Source organism: Typopeltis vanoorti, chromosome 19, assembly GCF_054136105.1.
Source record: "Typopeltis vanoorti isolate ZY-2024b chromosome 19, IOZ_Tvanoo_1.0, whole genome shotgun sequence".
Taxonomy (NCBI): domain Eukaryota; kingdom Metazoa; phylum Arthropoda; class Arachnida; order Uropygi; family Thelyphonidae; genus Typopeltis; species Typopeltis vanoorti.
In genome coordinates, this window is record NC_143567.1 from 75,259,813 (window position 1) to 75,274,525 (window position 14,713).

Sequence of the window (14,713 nt, forward strand, 5' to 3'; positions counted from 1 at the left end):
ATAATGAGATCTGTTTAATATATTTTATTAAGTTTCTATAAACACAAAAAATTATTTGTTATTATGATAACAAATAATTAATAATAATAATAATTAATAATGTGCAATAAGTTTATAACCTTTTGTGGGTGAGATTCCCATAACAGAACAGCGATAAAAGTTACAAGGAAACTGGTATCATTTATAATTAGAAGAAAAAATACACGTATAAACCACAGTGAAAATTATTTAATTGTAAATATTTCATCCTAAGTATCTTAGGACATCATCAGTACAGTATTTAAACATAAATTAGGAATAACATACAGTTAGGGTGTATGAGTACAATAGAATCTCATGAAAACGTGCATAACGTGCTAAAGTAGTACAAAAAAAAAAAAAAAAAAAAACGTTAATTATTTAACACAGTTTTGTATGATAATTTCCCATACTTTAGGAATAGTAAGAACGTCGTTGCGGTTTAGGTTTGGTCTGTGTAGTAGGGCTTCAGAACTTTCTTTGTATAAACGTTCATGTTTAAATAAAGATCTATGTAAAAGTTTAGCCTTTTCCCAATGGATCCTATGGTTTAGATTTTCAATTCCGTGTTGAGAGAGGCCAGATTTCTGTGGTTTAAGAAGACGAATGTGGTCTTGATGTTCCGAGATGCGTTTCTGAACAGACCTGCCTGTCTGTCCAAAGTAAGATAATTTGCATGAGCATGGAATCTCATAAACACCAGGTAACATCAAGAGTGAGAATTTGTCCTTAGGAGAAGGTAATAAGTTGTAAATTTGGTTGATAGGTTTGTAAGTAGTGGCAAAATTGTATTTCTTCATAATTTTAGAAAGACGTTCTGAGATGCCTTTAACGTAAGGTATGGGAATCCTATGCACTTCTTCCTGTCTGGTTTGATGTATGCAGAAGTGACTGATGATTTTTTGAGTTGTTTTGGGATTATATCCATTTAGGATAGCTGTATTTTTGATAACTTCTAATTCCTGGTTTAAAGATTCTTCAGAGGAGCAGAATTTGTGTGCTCTGGAAACTAGTGATTTAATAATGCCAGATTTCTGAGATGGATGATGAGCAGAAGAATTGTGAATGTAGTGACCTGAGAATGTAGGCTTGCGAAAGACGGAAGTGGCGATGGAACCATCTACAAATCGTCAACTCAGAAAATTAAATAAGCTACTTAATGAAACTTCCTCCTTAGATGAAGAAACAATCAAAAAACTTAAGACATACCATGCAAGACCTCCTAGAATTTATGGCTTACCTAAGCTACACAAAACTAATGTTCCACTTAGACCTGTCGTAGACTGTATCGGCTGTCCAACGTACAAGTTATCAAGATTCTTATCTAACCTTCTCCGCCCTCACATAGGCCACTCAGTCTCTTCAATCAAAAATTCTACTGAGTTTCACACAAAAATTAAAGACATTCAACTATCAAAAACTGACTTGTTAATCAGCTTCGACATTGTCTCCCTCTTCACTAACATTCCCCATAAAGAAACAATAGAATTACTAACTCAAAAATTTCCGTCTGATATAGTTGAATTGTTCAAGTTTGTTATTGCATCAGGTTACTTCACCTGGAAAGGTCAAATTTACAAGCAAGAGGAAGGAACAGCAATGGGATCTCCTTTATCACCAAACCTAGCAAATTTGTTTCTAGAACACCTTGAGGAAAAAATATTCACTTTTGAACCCAAACCAAAAATTTGGCTAAGATATGTCGATGACGTATTTACAGTATGGAATCATCCCGAACCTGAATTACAACTGTTTCTAGATAAAATTAACCTTCTTCATCATCGCATCAACTTTACGTTAGAAAAAGAATCTCCACAGGGTATCTCCTTTTTGGATTTACACATCCAAAGAAAAGAAGATGGTTCCATCGCCACGTCTGTCTTTCGCAAGCCTACATTCTCAGGTCACTACATTCACAATTCTTCCGCTCATCATCCATCTCAGAAATCTTGCATTATTAAATCACTAGTTTCCAGAGCACACAAATTCTGCTCCTCTGAAGAATCTTTAAACCAGCAATTAGAAGTTATCAAAAATACAGCTATCCTAAATGGATATAATCCCAAAACAACTCAAAAAATCATCAGTCACTTCTGCATACATCAAACCAGACAGGAAGAAGTGCATAGGATTCCCATACCTTACGTTAAAGGCATCTCAGAACATCTTTCTAAAATTATGAAGAAATACAATTTTGCCACTACTTACAAACCTATCAACCAAATTTACAACTTATTATCTTCTCCTAAGGACAAATTCTCACCCTTGATGTTACCTGGTGTTTATGAGATTCCATGTTCATGCAAATTATCTTACTTTGGACAGACAGGTAGGTCTGCTCAGAAACGCATCTCGGAACATCAAGACCACATTCGTCTTCTTAAACCGCAGAAATCTGGCCTCTCTCAACATGGAATTGAAAATCCAAACCATAGGATCCATTGGGAAAAGGCTAAACTTTTACATAGATCTTTATTTAAACATGAACGTTTATACAAAGAAAGTTCTTGAAGCCCTACTACACAGACCAAACCTAAACTGCAACGACGTTCTTACTATTCCTAAAGTATGGGAAATTATCATACAAAACTGTGTTAAATAATTAAGGTTTTTTTTTTTTGTACTACTTTAGCATGTTATGCACGTTTTCATGAGATTCTATTGTAATCATGCGCCCTAACTGTATGTTATTCCTAATTTATGTTTAAATACTGTACTGATGATGTCCTAAGATACTCAGGATGAAATATTTATAATTAAATAATTTTCACTGTGGTTTATACATGTGTTTTTTCTTCTAATTATGAACGCACCACAGGTTTTGTTATTTAAAAAAAAAAAAAATGGTATCATTTATGTCAGGAAGCTATTCCTTTTTTCATGATGAAACATGTGGACTGCAGAGTTTGGTAGATAGAAGAAGGAGAGGTGATATGATTGAGACTTTTAAACTGTTGAGAGATAGTTACAGGGTTGTCACTGGGGAGTTCTTTCGCTTGGTGGAACAGCAGGAAGGTGTGATGAGAAGGGGCCATCTTGGAAGTTACGAAAGGAAGCTGATGTTCTTCTACATTAGTGCAAGACATTGAAGGAATATCCTGTGTGAAAAGATGAAAAAAATATATATAAAGCTGATTTTAAAAATTATTATTATTATTCAAGTTTCCATGGGTGAGATTCACATAGCAGAACATTGATAAGAGTTATAAGGAAACAGTTCAAGGAGTGGTATGATAGACTTTGTGTTTCCTGGGAAGGACCTCCCACGATGAGTCTTTGGCTCCATGGAAGCTTGAATAATAATAATAATAATTTTTAAAACAGTACTCTTTGTATTTTTTTTTCATCTTTTCACTGAGGATATTCTTTCAATGTCTTGCACTAATGTAGTAGAACACCTCTTCCTTTCGTAACTTCCAGGATGGCCCCTTGTCATCGCACCTTCCTGCTGTTCCACCAGGCGAAAGAACTCCCCAGTGGCAACCCTGTAACTACCTCTCAACAGTTTAAAAGTCTCAATCATATCACCTCTCCTTCTTCTATCTACCAAACTCTGCAGTCCACATGTTTCATCATGAAAAAAGGACTAGCTTCCTGACATAAATGATACCAGTTTCCTTATAACTCTTATTGCTGTTCTGTTATGGGAATCTCACCCACAAAAGGTTATAAACTTATTGCACATTATTAATTATTATTATTCATTGCAATAATAATTCATTGCAATGAAAACTGTGGGTGAATGGAACATATTATCAAAATATGTTGTTAAAGCAGGAAATGTTAATTTAAGATTCAATCTGATCAATATGTTGTCTGTTGAATGAACCTTCCACGATGAGTCTACTGACTACATGGAGATTAGTAATAATAATTACCACTCTCCATCAATTACCATGATGATGATAATAATAATAATTAATAATGTGCAATAAGTTTATAACCTTTTGTGGGTGAGATTCACATAAGAGAACAGCGATAAGAGTTATAAGGAAACTGGTATCATTTATGTCAGGAAGCTAGTCCTTTTTTCATGATAAGGAGAAGGAAGAATGATTATGGTAAAATAACTCTCTGAATGACCAACCATTGTTATCAATTTATATCATGGCATGGGGGAAGGAGTTTTATAATTTCCACCTATTAGCTTAAAGAATCCCATAGGAAGGTAAAGTAATCTCAAGCTTCAACTAGGTAGTATTGCTAGAGTACAAGATAATGAAATTCATCTTCCACCTAAACTAAAGTCGATTGAGATGATGGTAGATGAAATTCATCGATCCATTTCTGAATCAGTCCCTAATCTATTTCTCCAGGTCTTCATATATTTAATTCATTATGAAGATTTCAGGTAAGTGACATGAATTTATGCCTGTGTAACATTTAGAAATTTAAATGTTCATTCAAGTTTGACTTCAAATATTTTGTCATCCTCAGCTTCCAAAAATATACAACCAGGTATGTCTTTTAAATTACTCTTCAGTATTTTGGCTGTGTGGCAAGTAGGAGGAAAAGTGATATGGACAGATTACCTTGTTGGATGGAGGTGGGAATTGGGTGACGAAAGCAGATGACATAGTTCAGCTATTTAATGATCCCTTTATTAGAGGGTTTAATCCTGGTACTACAGGCTTTATTCCTAGAAGGATAATGAGTGGTAAAGTGTTAGAAACAAATGAAGAAGATGTATCCTGAATACTAAGTATGATAAATGCCAGTAAGGCAGAGGGACTAGATGGAATTTCATCATGTGTTTTAAAAGAATATGCTATGGAACTGCTGCCATTAACTTGGCTGTGTAATGAAGGTCTTGCAATGAGATAGGTTCCTGTAGAGTGGAAGGAGGGTAAGATACTACCTTTGTATAAGCATGGCAGAAGAATGGAGGTATCAAACTATAGGCCTGTTTGTATTTCTTCTGTAGTTAAGATTTTGGAGAAATTGGTAAGAACTCATATACAGAATTGGCCAAATGAGGGTTATATTATTTATTCAGGCTAGCATGGATTTTTTAAAGAACACTCTTGTTTTTTTATTATTATTATTATTTCGTGACACCTCCAAGGAGTCCAGAGGTTCATTGAGGGAAGGCACCTACTCTACAACTCTCTTTCACCACTTCCATCCATCACCAACACCATCTACTGCCCACCACCACTAGTATTTTTTGTCTGTATGTGGAATGAAAAACCAGAGTTTTTGGGAGAAAACACCATGTTACCTATATATATTATTAATCTGGTTACCTTTTACAATAGAGTAACAAGAGAGTTGATCAGGATAAGGCATATACTGTAAATTTTTTTTATTATTTTTCCAAGGTATTTCATAGGGTGCCACATGACAAGTTTTAAGTTGCATCGTATGGGTTTGGATATCAGGTTAGTAGATTGGATTAGTGATTGACTCTCTGATAGATATCAGAGAGTTTTCTATAGGAGAGCAGTATCAGGGATTAGGAAGGTTACAAGTGGAGTTCCATAGGATTTGGTACTGAGACCATTACTGTTCAATCTTTATGTCAATGATATTGTCACAAGACTACAGAGAGATATTCAGTTTTTGTAAATGGTGTGAAGCTTGGGAAGATTATTAGTAACAGTTTTGGTGTTTTGGCTCTTCAGAAGGATTTGAATAAGCTGGAATGGTAGGCAAATGAATGGGGATGTCAGTTTAATACAACTAAATGTAATGTTTTAAAATTTGAGATCCACAAATGAGATGCTTCATACTCACTTGGTGGAGTTATACTGCAAGAAATGGAGGGGTGATTGTGGATAGAGATATGAAGTTCTGAGGACATATTGCAAAGGTTGTGAAGACATCTCAGAGAATTGTGATAATGTTGAGGAGAACATTGACCATGAGAGATAAAAGTGTGCCGATTTCATTCCATTGTATAAAGCTTTGATCACACCACATCTGGATTTCTGTGCTCAGATCTGGTCACTGGGATTTGAAGGGGGATGAAGTAATCTTGGAGAGAGAGAGAGAGAGAGAGTGCATAGATGGATAACAAAAATTATGTATAATGATGAGTGTGAAAATGAAAATGAGTGTCTATCCTTATAATCAACATTGTGCACTCATTTTTATTCAGACTGCAGAGATTGGTGGATAGAAGACAAAGGGGGATATGATCAAGACATTTAATTTGTTGAAGGGTTATCATATTAAAACTGAAGAGATTTTTCGTATGGTGGAATAAGAGAAAAGAGTGAGAAGAAGGAGTGGGCATCCCTGGAAGTTGCAAAAGGGAGTGGTGAGTAAAAGGGTAAGAAAGTTTTTTTGTATGGATTGTGGTAGGCGCATGGAATGCATTGCCTAAAAGGATGGTGAACATGCAGACGGTGATTGAGTTTAAGGAGTGGTATGATAGACTTTGGTTGACTAGTGTTGACCTCTCATGATGAGTCTTGTGACTCCACGGAGGTCAGGAAATAATAATAATAATTTATTAAAATTTTATATTAGTCTTTTAACTTAACTTTTGATTGGAGATAGTTACCAAGCTTTGCTATTTTTTTTTTCTATTATCTGAAATCAAGAGCAACATGAAACCTTAGATTCAGAAAATCCATGTGTCAATTCTGAATTTTCATTTTTATAATTTATACTTCTTTCCTATGTCTGTCTCCTTTTACTGTTTGTACTTTTTGTGTTGTCATTTTGTCTATGCTCTTTGTATGGTTCCTATCATACAAATGTCCTTTGTGTTCTGTTATTAGTGATTATTAAGATGTCATTTTGTTAGGAAATTTAGTTCACTGTCCTGAAGGCTTGAGCTTTTACCATTTTCACTTTGTAATAATGAACTTAAAATAGCATTGATTCTGTGAGACTTTCCCTAGTAATATCAAATTTTGTTATAATGGTGTTTGCTACAGTGCATGTGTGTCTGCTGTAAATGTTTTCATTCTCATAGTTCATATTTAGATTTAAGCTAGTATACTTACACTTAAAAGGTAGCAATTATTAAGCGCACACTTATAATCTTATTATTTTTTGAATCTTCCACCATACGTTACATGTTCAACTTACTGTGATTATGTGTTTTAAATTATTGAAAACCCACAGGTTATATATTAGAATCCAAATCATTTATTTTTATATATAGTTTAAAGTCACTGATTTTTATTATAGATTCTTATAATTCAATATTTATTTCAAATTATTTTGTATTATTATTAACATTTTTAAATATGAAAATTGAAACATTTAAGTTGTTTAAACAATTTACATTTGAAAATTTAGAAACAATTTAAACTTAAATTGTTCCTAAATGGCTTCATCCTTCAGAACAACCATCTTTCTCAAACAATTTTCAAAATTTTCTAAACAATTTCAGGTTCGAGCTGGTTATAATAAAGAAACAAGCTGTTTTGAAATAACTGTACAACAGCATTTCAAAAAGAATCAACAAGTATTTATAAATTATGGCAATCATGATAACCAAAAGTTATTGCTTGAATATGGCTTCATTATTCCTAATAATCCTAATGACATGGTTCTTATTACAACTGGTAAGTTGATTTTTGATTATTGTAGAAATTATGAAATCTGAATATTTCATTTAATTCATTTAATTGATACATCTTATGTATAGCAATATGTATTTACATACAGTGTGCAGGTGCACATCTTTATATCATAAGATGCTCCTACTGCATTGTGCTGACTATGTGCCAATACTTATTTGTTTGCATATAATAAATTGAACTTTAAATTCCTTCTCATTTTTTTCATTTGTAAATCTCTAAAAAATGTTGGAAAGTGAGGGAAACATGAGCGATTCCTCTTATCTACTTCTTCCCAGCAGAAGTAGAGCCAGCTATCTTTATGTATAAAATAAGTAATCCTGGAAGGAGGTGGGGGAAAATCACATAGCCAATCTGCATGTTAATACTGTGTCATCCTACTTATATATTTGAGTGATTATCAATGTCAGCATGTTTTTGCTACGTTCTATCTTAAACAAAAGAAAATGATGGTACAACACGATGAAATGACATACCAGGTGGAGACGTCACCTGGTTAAACAAGGCTCTTGCTGTTTTTGTCAGGAAACCAGAGCAAACATCGAGGTCAGTCACTGGAGCAAACTCCAAATAATCAGTAGAATTCAAGATGGGCACCATCATCTGTACCACAATAACAAATCAGATCAAACAAATGTAAGTGCTGTATTCTGGCAACAATGAGAATCAGAGACAGAAAGTAGTAGATATAGTATTTAACACAACATGAAAACAAGCTTCTTGAATTGGAAGCAGTATTAAGCAGTGATATTATTAACATCTGACCTCCATGGAGTTAGACTCATCGTGGGAAGTACACACTATCGCACACAAAACTCATCTACCCATGCCTTATACTGATTAAATATGTTTACATTTGCAATACACTAAGGCAATGCATTCTACTCACTAACCACTCTTCATGCAAAGAACCTACTACTCACTCCTCTGCTCATACCCTCCTTATACAGTTTCCAGCGATGGCCTCTTGTTCTATCCCCCCCTTCCTCCCATTTTATAAAAAATCTCTTTCACATCAACCTGATAAGATCTCCTGACTAGTTTATATGTCTCAATGATATCCCACCCCTCCTCTTCCTATTCACGAGGCTTTGCAATTTACATTCTCCCAATCTGTCCTCATACTCCACATTCTAAAGACCACTGACCACTTTTGTGAATCTTCTCTGCACTCTTTCTAACATACCTTCGTCACCATAAAAACCTGTTGACAAAATCCATGAGGCATAATTCATGAGGCATGATCAAGGCCTTATACATTGGCATCATAACCTTTTTATTTCTGCATGGCAGGGTCCTCTGTATCATTGCCATAATCTGATGCAACATCCTTACTATTTCTGCAGTGTTTGCCCTCAATTTCAGGTCCTTGTCCTACACCACCACTCCCAGGTCTCTCATCTCCTCTACCTCCATTAGTTTCTCCACCAAATGTATACTTTGCATCCCATCATAGTTTACCAAATTTCAAAACCTTACACTTTGTAACATTGAACTGATAGTTCCACATATCTGACCAATTCATGCAATCTATTCAAGTCCTCCTGTAAAGCCATAACATCTGCTTGACTTTGCATTGCTCTACTGAATTTTGCATCATGTGCAAACAGCTGCATATCACTAGTTAAATTCATCCCAATATCATGTACAAATTGATCAGCAATGGTCCCAAAACTGACCCCTATGGCACCCCACTTACCTTCCTCTTCTGGGATATTGCTCCACCATACAACTTTCTGATACCTATCTGACAGCTAGTCACTCATCCAACTCAGAAGTTTGTTATCCAATCTCATCCATTTCAATTTATTTAACAGCTTGTTGTGTGGCAGACTATCAAAAGCTTCTACAAAAGTACAGTGCTACCCCGAAGTTACGCAGTAGGTGGGACCAATAAAAAGCGCATAAGTCGAATTCGCATAACTCGGGGTATAATTTTGCATGTAATTTATATATACAAACATACAAAATATTAGTTAATTGGGACCAAAGGTTTACAAAAACACCTATATTTTTTAAGAAATATAAACATAATTGTAGTTTTTCATACATAAAAAAAGAAAGTTATTTCGATGTCGATGGTTTCATAAAATCTAATAGATTCATCTGACGGCATAATGTCTTTTTCTTGTCACGCAAAATTTCTTCATAGCAAGCCAATGATTTTTTTATTCCTTGCCTTGTGACTATAATTCGTTCCTTGTTAGAATCTATGTCCTCCAAAATCTGTAAACCTTTCTTAATTAAGCTGAGACCTTCTGTTAATTTTGCAATTGTCATGTGCTTTTCTGGTAGAATTGGATCTGAGGTTTTGATCTCTTCAGTAGCACTTTGTTCACGCATTTCTATGAGCTCATCGATTGTAAGCTCCTTGTTTTGCGAGTCTAACAGCTCGCTGACATCTTCACTGTCGACTTCTAAATCTAATTGCCTGGCAAGGTTGACAACTTCTTCTATTGCCTCAGCAACTTGATCAGTTTCTGGCAACGTTTCCTTTTCACATTTAAAAAAGGATGGACAAGGTTTTTTGGGAAATTTCACCCCAAGAATCTCCGATAATCCTTACAGCATCTAAAACATTAAACTGTTTCCAAAACTCTTTAACAGACAGGTGCTCATTTTGCCTCATAGCTTTATTCAGACTTCCAAATGAACGGCGTGTGTAGTATGCTTTGAATGTTTTGATAACTCCTTGGTCCATCGGTTGAAGTAAGCCAGTTGTATTTGGAGGCAAGAAAACAACTTTTACGCGTGGATCAAAATCAATTAAAGTTGCAGGAAGGTGACCAGGTGCATTATCAATAATGAACATAACTTTAAATGGAATTTTTTTAAACTGGCAATAACGTTCAACTTCAGGTATGAAGTGGTGACCAAACCAGTCTTCAAAAATAGAAGCTGTCACCCAAGCTTTAGAATTTGACTTCCAAATCACTGGCAAGCCAGCTTTAGATTTTTTTTTCAGAGCTCTTGGATTTTCGGAGCAATAAATTAAGAGAGATTTTAACTTGCAATCACCAGCTGCATTTCCACTAAGCATTATTGTCAACCGGTCTTTGGAAGCCTTAAAGCCAGGAAACGTTTTTTCTTCACATGCGATGAAAGTTCTCTTAGTCTTATCAAGCTGGTTTCGTCTACATGAATATGGTTTGACTGCTATAGCTACCTTCCTTGATGATAGCCTTAAGTGTCTCAGGAAAAGCAGACGAAGCCACTTTATCAGCGCTTGCCGCCTCTCCACTCTCCGCAATGCTGTGCCAGTTACAGTGATTTTTAAATCGGTTGAACCAATAATTACTGGCCACTTCTACTTTTAGCCTCTCAAAAATCAGCTTGGCTTGGTTACATATTGTCTTTTGATCAACTGGACAATTTTTTACTCTCACTTGATTATCACACCATAATTTAAGCATCGTTTCCATCTCACCAATAATCCCATGACGTTTACGAATTATACTTGAATTCAATGGTTGGGCATTTTTCACAGCAGCGAGAATTCTTTCTTTATCTTTCATGATTGTTCTTACTGTGGATTCCTGTAGATCGAACTTCTTTGATAGCTCACAAATTTTCATTCCACCTTCAAAATCCTTAATAGTGTTGAGTTTTGTTTCCAAAGTCAATGTTTTTCTTTTCTTTTCTTGCTAGCTGTAGAAGAATCGGACTTGCTTCTTTTGGACAACATTATTATTTTTTATGTGATGAAATTTTTATCAAGACAATAACATTAAACAGTCGCAAGGTTTGTAGACTAAAAGTCGTGTATGAATGGAGACCGCGCGAAACACGTCAGTGCTTGTTCACAGCATGTGTGACAATGGCGAATGCGGCCGGTGCCGGAAAGATATGACTAGTAGTGAAGCGGGATGGGAATACGTACATATGAGAAACCGCATAACTCCGAATTCTCATAAGTCGGGGTATGACTGTACTGTGCAACCACAGATGTGAGACCTTCGACACTTCTGCGCATGACAGAAGAAGGCGAATCTATTCTGATAATAGGGTAATCAATGCGTTTCGTGGGATGAGTGTTTATTTTTATATGTTGGAAAATTAGTTTTTCTTTTATGAAAATCCTAGTTTTTAAAGTGGTAACTATTTTGCTTGTACAACAGTTGGAAAATTTTACATATAAAGCATGTGATTTCACGTGTTGGTAATGAATTTGTACATCACCTTATTCTTTTCTCCCCTTCAACATGAATTGACTCTTCTTGGCAAATTGCCAGCTGAGGGTCTCATCTGTGGTCGGACAGTATATTGCTGTATATGCATCTCCCTTGTCTGAGACATTTGTCACCTTGTTATAGTACATAAGTAAGTTAGTAAAACATGATCTCTTTTCAACAAACTCATGCTTGATAACAACAGAGAATACTGCTGTTAACATCCCATTTTTGTATTCCTACTTCTCACCAATCTCTCTAGTACCTTCACCACAACCCCAGATACACAGATTGGCCTATAATTTGTAACCACAGCATTATCACCACCTTTATGCCGTGGAACAATTTTACCTTCTTTCCACTCCCTTGGAATATGTGCTGTTATAAGACTTCTTAAACAGGCATGCCAATGCTACTGCCAATTCCCTCCTGGACCATTCCCTTAAGATGAGTACTGATATGTCATTAAATCCTATTGCCTTATTGACATCAAGATTATTTGTTTCCTCAAATACCTCCTGCTCACTCGCAATTAAGCCATTCTATCCTATTTCCTCTACACCTAAGTTTCTCATGATTTCACCCTGATGAGGATGAAACACCCTTATAAAATGATCACTGAATACCTCAAAAATGTCTACTGCAGCATTTACCATTCTACCATTTTCATCCATTAACATCATCTTATTATAATCATTCTTCCTTCTACTTGCCACATATCTAAAAAAATTCATTAGGGTCTTTTTTTGTCTGATTTACCTATTTCTGCTCATACTGCAGTTTGTTGTCGTTAATAATTGTGTCACTCTCCTGGCTTGTTCTTTATGCTCTTATATAACTGATTATTGCCATTATTCATCTTGTACTGCCTCCACAGTGCCTTCTTCCAGATTCCATGCTTGAGTCCCTCATTCATCCATTTTACCCCTACCTTATTCACCCTTTTGACCTATGGAATACATTCACACATTGTTGCTGTCATGTGGGGAAGAAATTTGAGCATGAACTTGATGCGGCGGTGATTAATACCCTTGGAGGGTAATGGATGGCAATGCTGTAGCCAATGAAGTTTTAACTGAGGCTCGGCTATTTTGTGCCTCCATAACGCAATTGGAAGAATGACAGTACATTGTGCCCTTCGATTGGAATAGGCCTAAGTTCGATTCTCGTCGCGACGGGAGGAATCTTTATCTGGACTATTTCAATCGAAGGTGAGTTAGCCGATCTCATACGGAGGTAGCAGGGTTTTTCTCCCAGAAACTCTGGTTTTTCATCCCGCATATAGACAAATCGGCCCTTCAGAATACACGCAATTTACAGACAAAAAATACTAGTTGTGGTGGGCGGTAGATGGCGTTGATGGAGATGATTCGTAGTAGAGGTTCGGTGTAGTGATTGAGACAGTTGTAGGTATCCTCCCACAATGAGTCTTCGGACTCCTTGGAGGTATCAGGAATAATAATAATAATAATAATAATAATAATGTATTTGTTTGTCAGTTCCCAAGCAGCATTTATTTCCTTACTACTCAACTCCTCATTCCATGCTATAGCCCCAAGCTGTCTTCTAAGCTTGTCATAATCACCAGCCTTGTACTTCCATATATATATCCTTTCCTCACAGAGGTCTGTGAGGTAAGGATATCCTTTCCTCACAGAGGTCTGTGAGGTAAGGATATAAAGACAATCACTTCATGATCACTCCAACTGGAGGAAAGTGCAAAACCCCACTCATAATTACATCCTCTAATTAAATGATCAGATCTAAAACTCTTGATCTTTGTGTGCCCTCCTTTACCTTATCAGAGATAGTTATCTCTCAAGAACTCTAGAAATTAATTTTCCTTATTCCCAAATGCTGTCTCTTCATTCCAACTATACCACCATAAATAAAACTGTCCATGATAGTTACCCTTCCTTTGTTCACTAATCCAAGTTGTTTATACATTTCTTCATCACTGCCCTCCACATTCCCTGGCCTATAACAACATCTAACTAAATATGTCTTCCTGTCGTCCTCCACTTTGCACACGCTGCCTTGTAACCATTTCCATCTTTCATGTCTACCATAGGTGGACATAATTCTCCTGCTATTGTCAGCAACACTCCCCTCCTCCCTTCTTGTCCTTTCTATCCTTGTGAAAACTGTTGTATCCTTCCATTTCTATTCCCATTAGAATATCATCATTCAACCATGTTTCACTTATTCCAATAATTTTGGGGCGAATATACTCAATCAATGAAACTGTTTCATCTCCTTTATTTCTGATACTTCTGGCATTTGTAAGTAAACACAGCAGTTCATTTTTATGTTTATAGCCAGTTCTATCCAATGCACTTGTTGGTTTGATTTCCCCGCCACACTTGCCCAATCACCTTTATCACCGCTTACCATATATCCACTCAGTCTCAACTTCCCATATCACAATCTATTCTATTTCTATGATAATCATCCCCATACATACTTCACTGCCACTTCCAACACCCACTTTCCCTATCCCTGTCTACCCAGACTCTCCTCGTTTCCCTGTTCCTCTTGCATTCTCATTCTCTCTTCATCTCTCACACTACTACTACTGTTTCCACTGCCAAGCACTTCTGTCTCTTCAATACCACTCTCCTGATCTTTCATTTCGTCTCTTACTTTTGATTTCTTGCTTACATCACACACTTCACTTGCATCTAGTTCTCCAGTGCACTCATTCCAAAGCCATTCAAATGCAATCCATCATGCCTGTATAATTCCATTCCTCCATCAAACACATGTCATATATCCACAAACACTGCAATGTTTCCCACTATCCTGTTATCTTTTACTCTTCTCAATAACCTCAAGATATTTGCTCTTGCATTCTCCTTATGTCCACTTAAATCATTTGTTCCCACAACCACCACTAATTCTTTTGGTCATTTCATCCCCATATCCAAACCATGAATTATCTTGCTCATTCACACTCTTGGATAGTAGACCTTATGAACTCTCTCATTA

General features: G+C 36.0%; 1 protein-coding gene across 4 annotated transcripts in view; it reads left to right on the plus strand.

Moving 5' to 3' along the window:
* LOC150096253 (SET domain-containing protein 4-like) overlaps positions 1 to 14,713 on the plus strand; it is a 151,405-nt gene that overhangs the window by 68,618 nt on the left and 68,074 nt on the right. For all 4 annotated transcript variants that reach the window (XM_090409102.1, XM_090409100.1, XM_090409103.1 and 1 more), the window contains exon 6: positions 7,367 to 7,541. In XM_090409102.1, the coding sequence (XP_090265228.1) occupies positions 7,367 to 7,541 (175 nt within the window). The remainder of the gene's footprint in view (positions 1 to 7,366; positions 7,542 to 14,713) is intronic.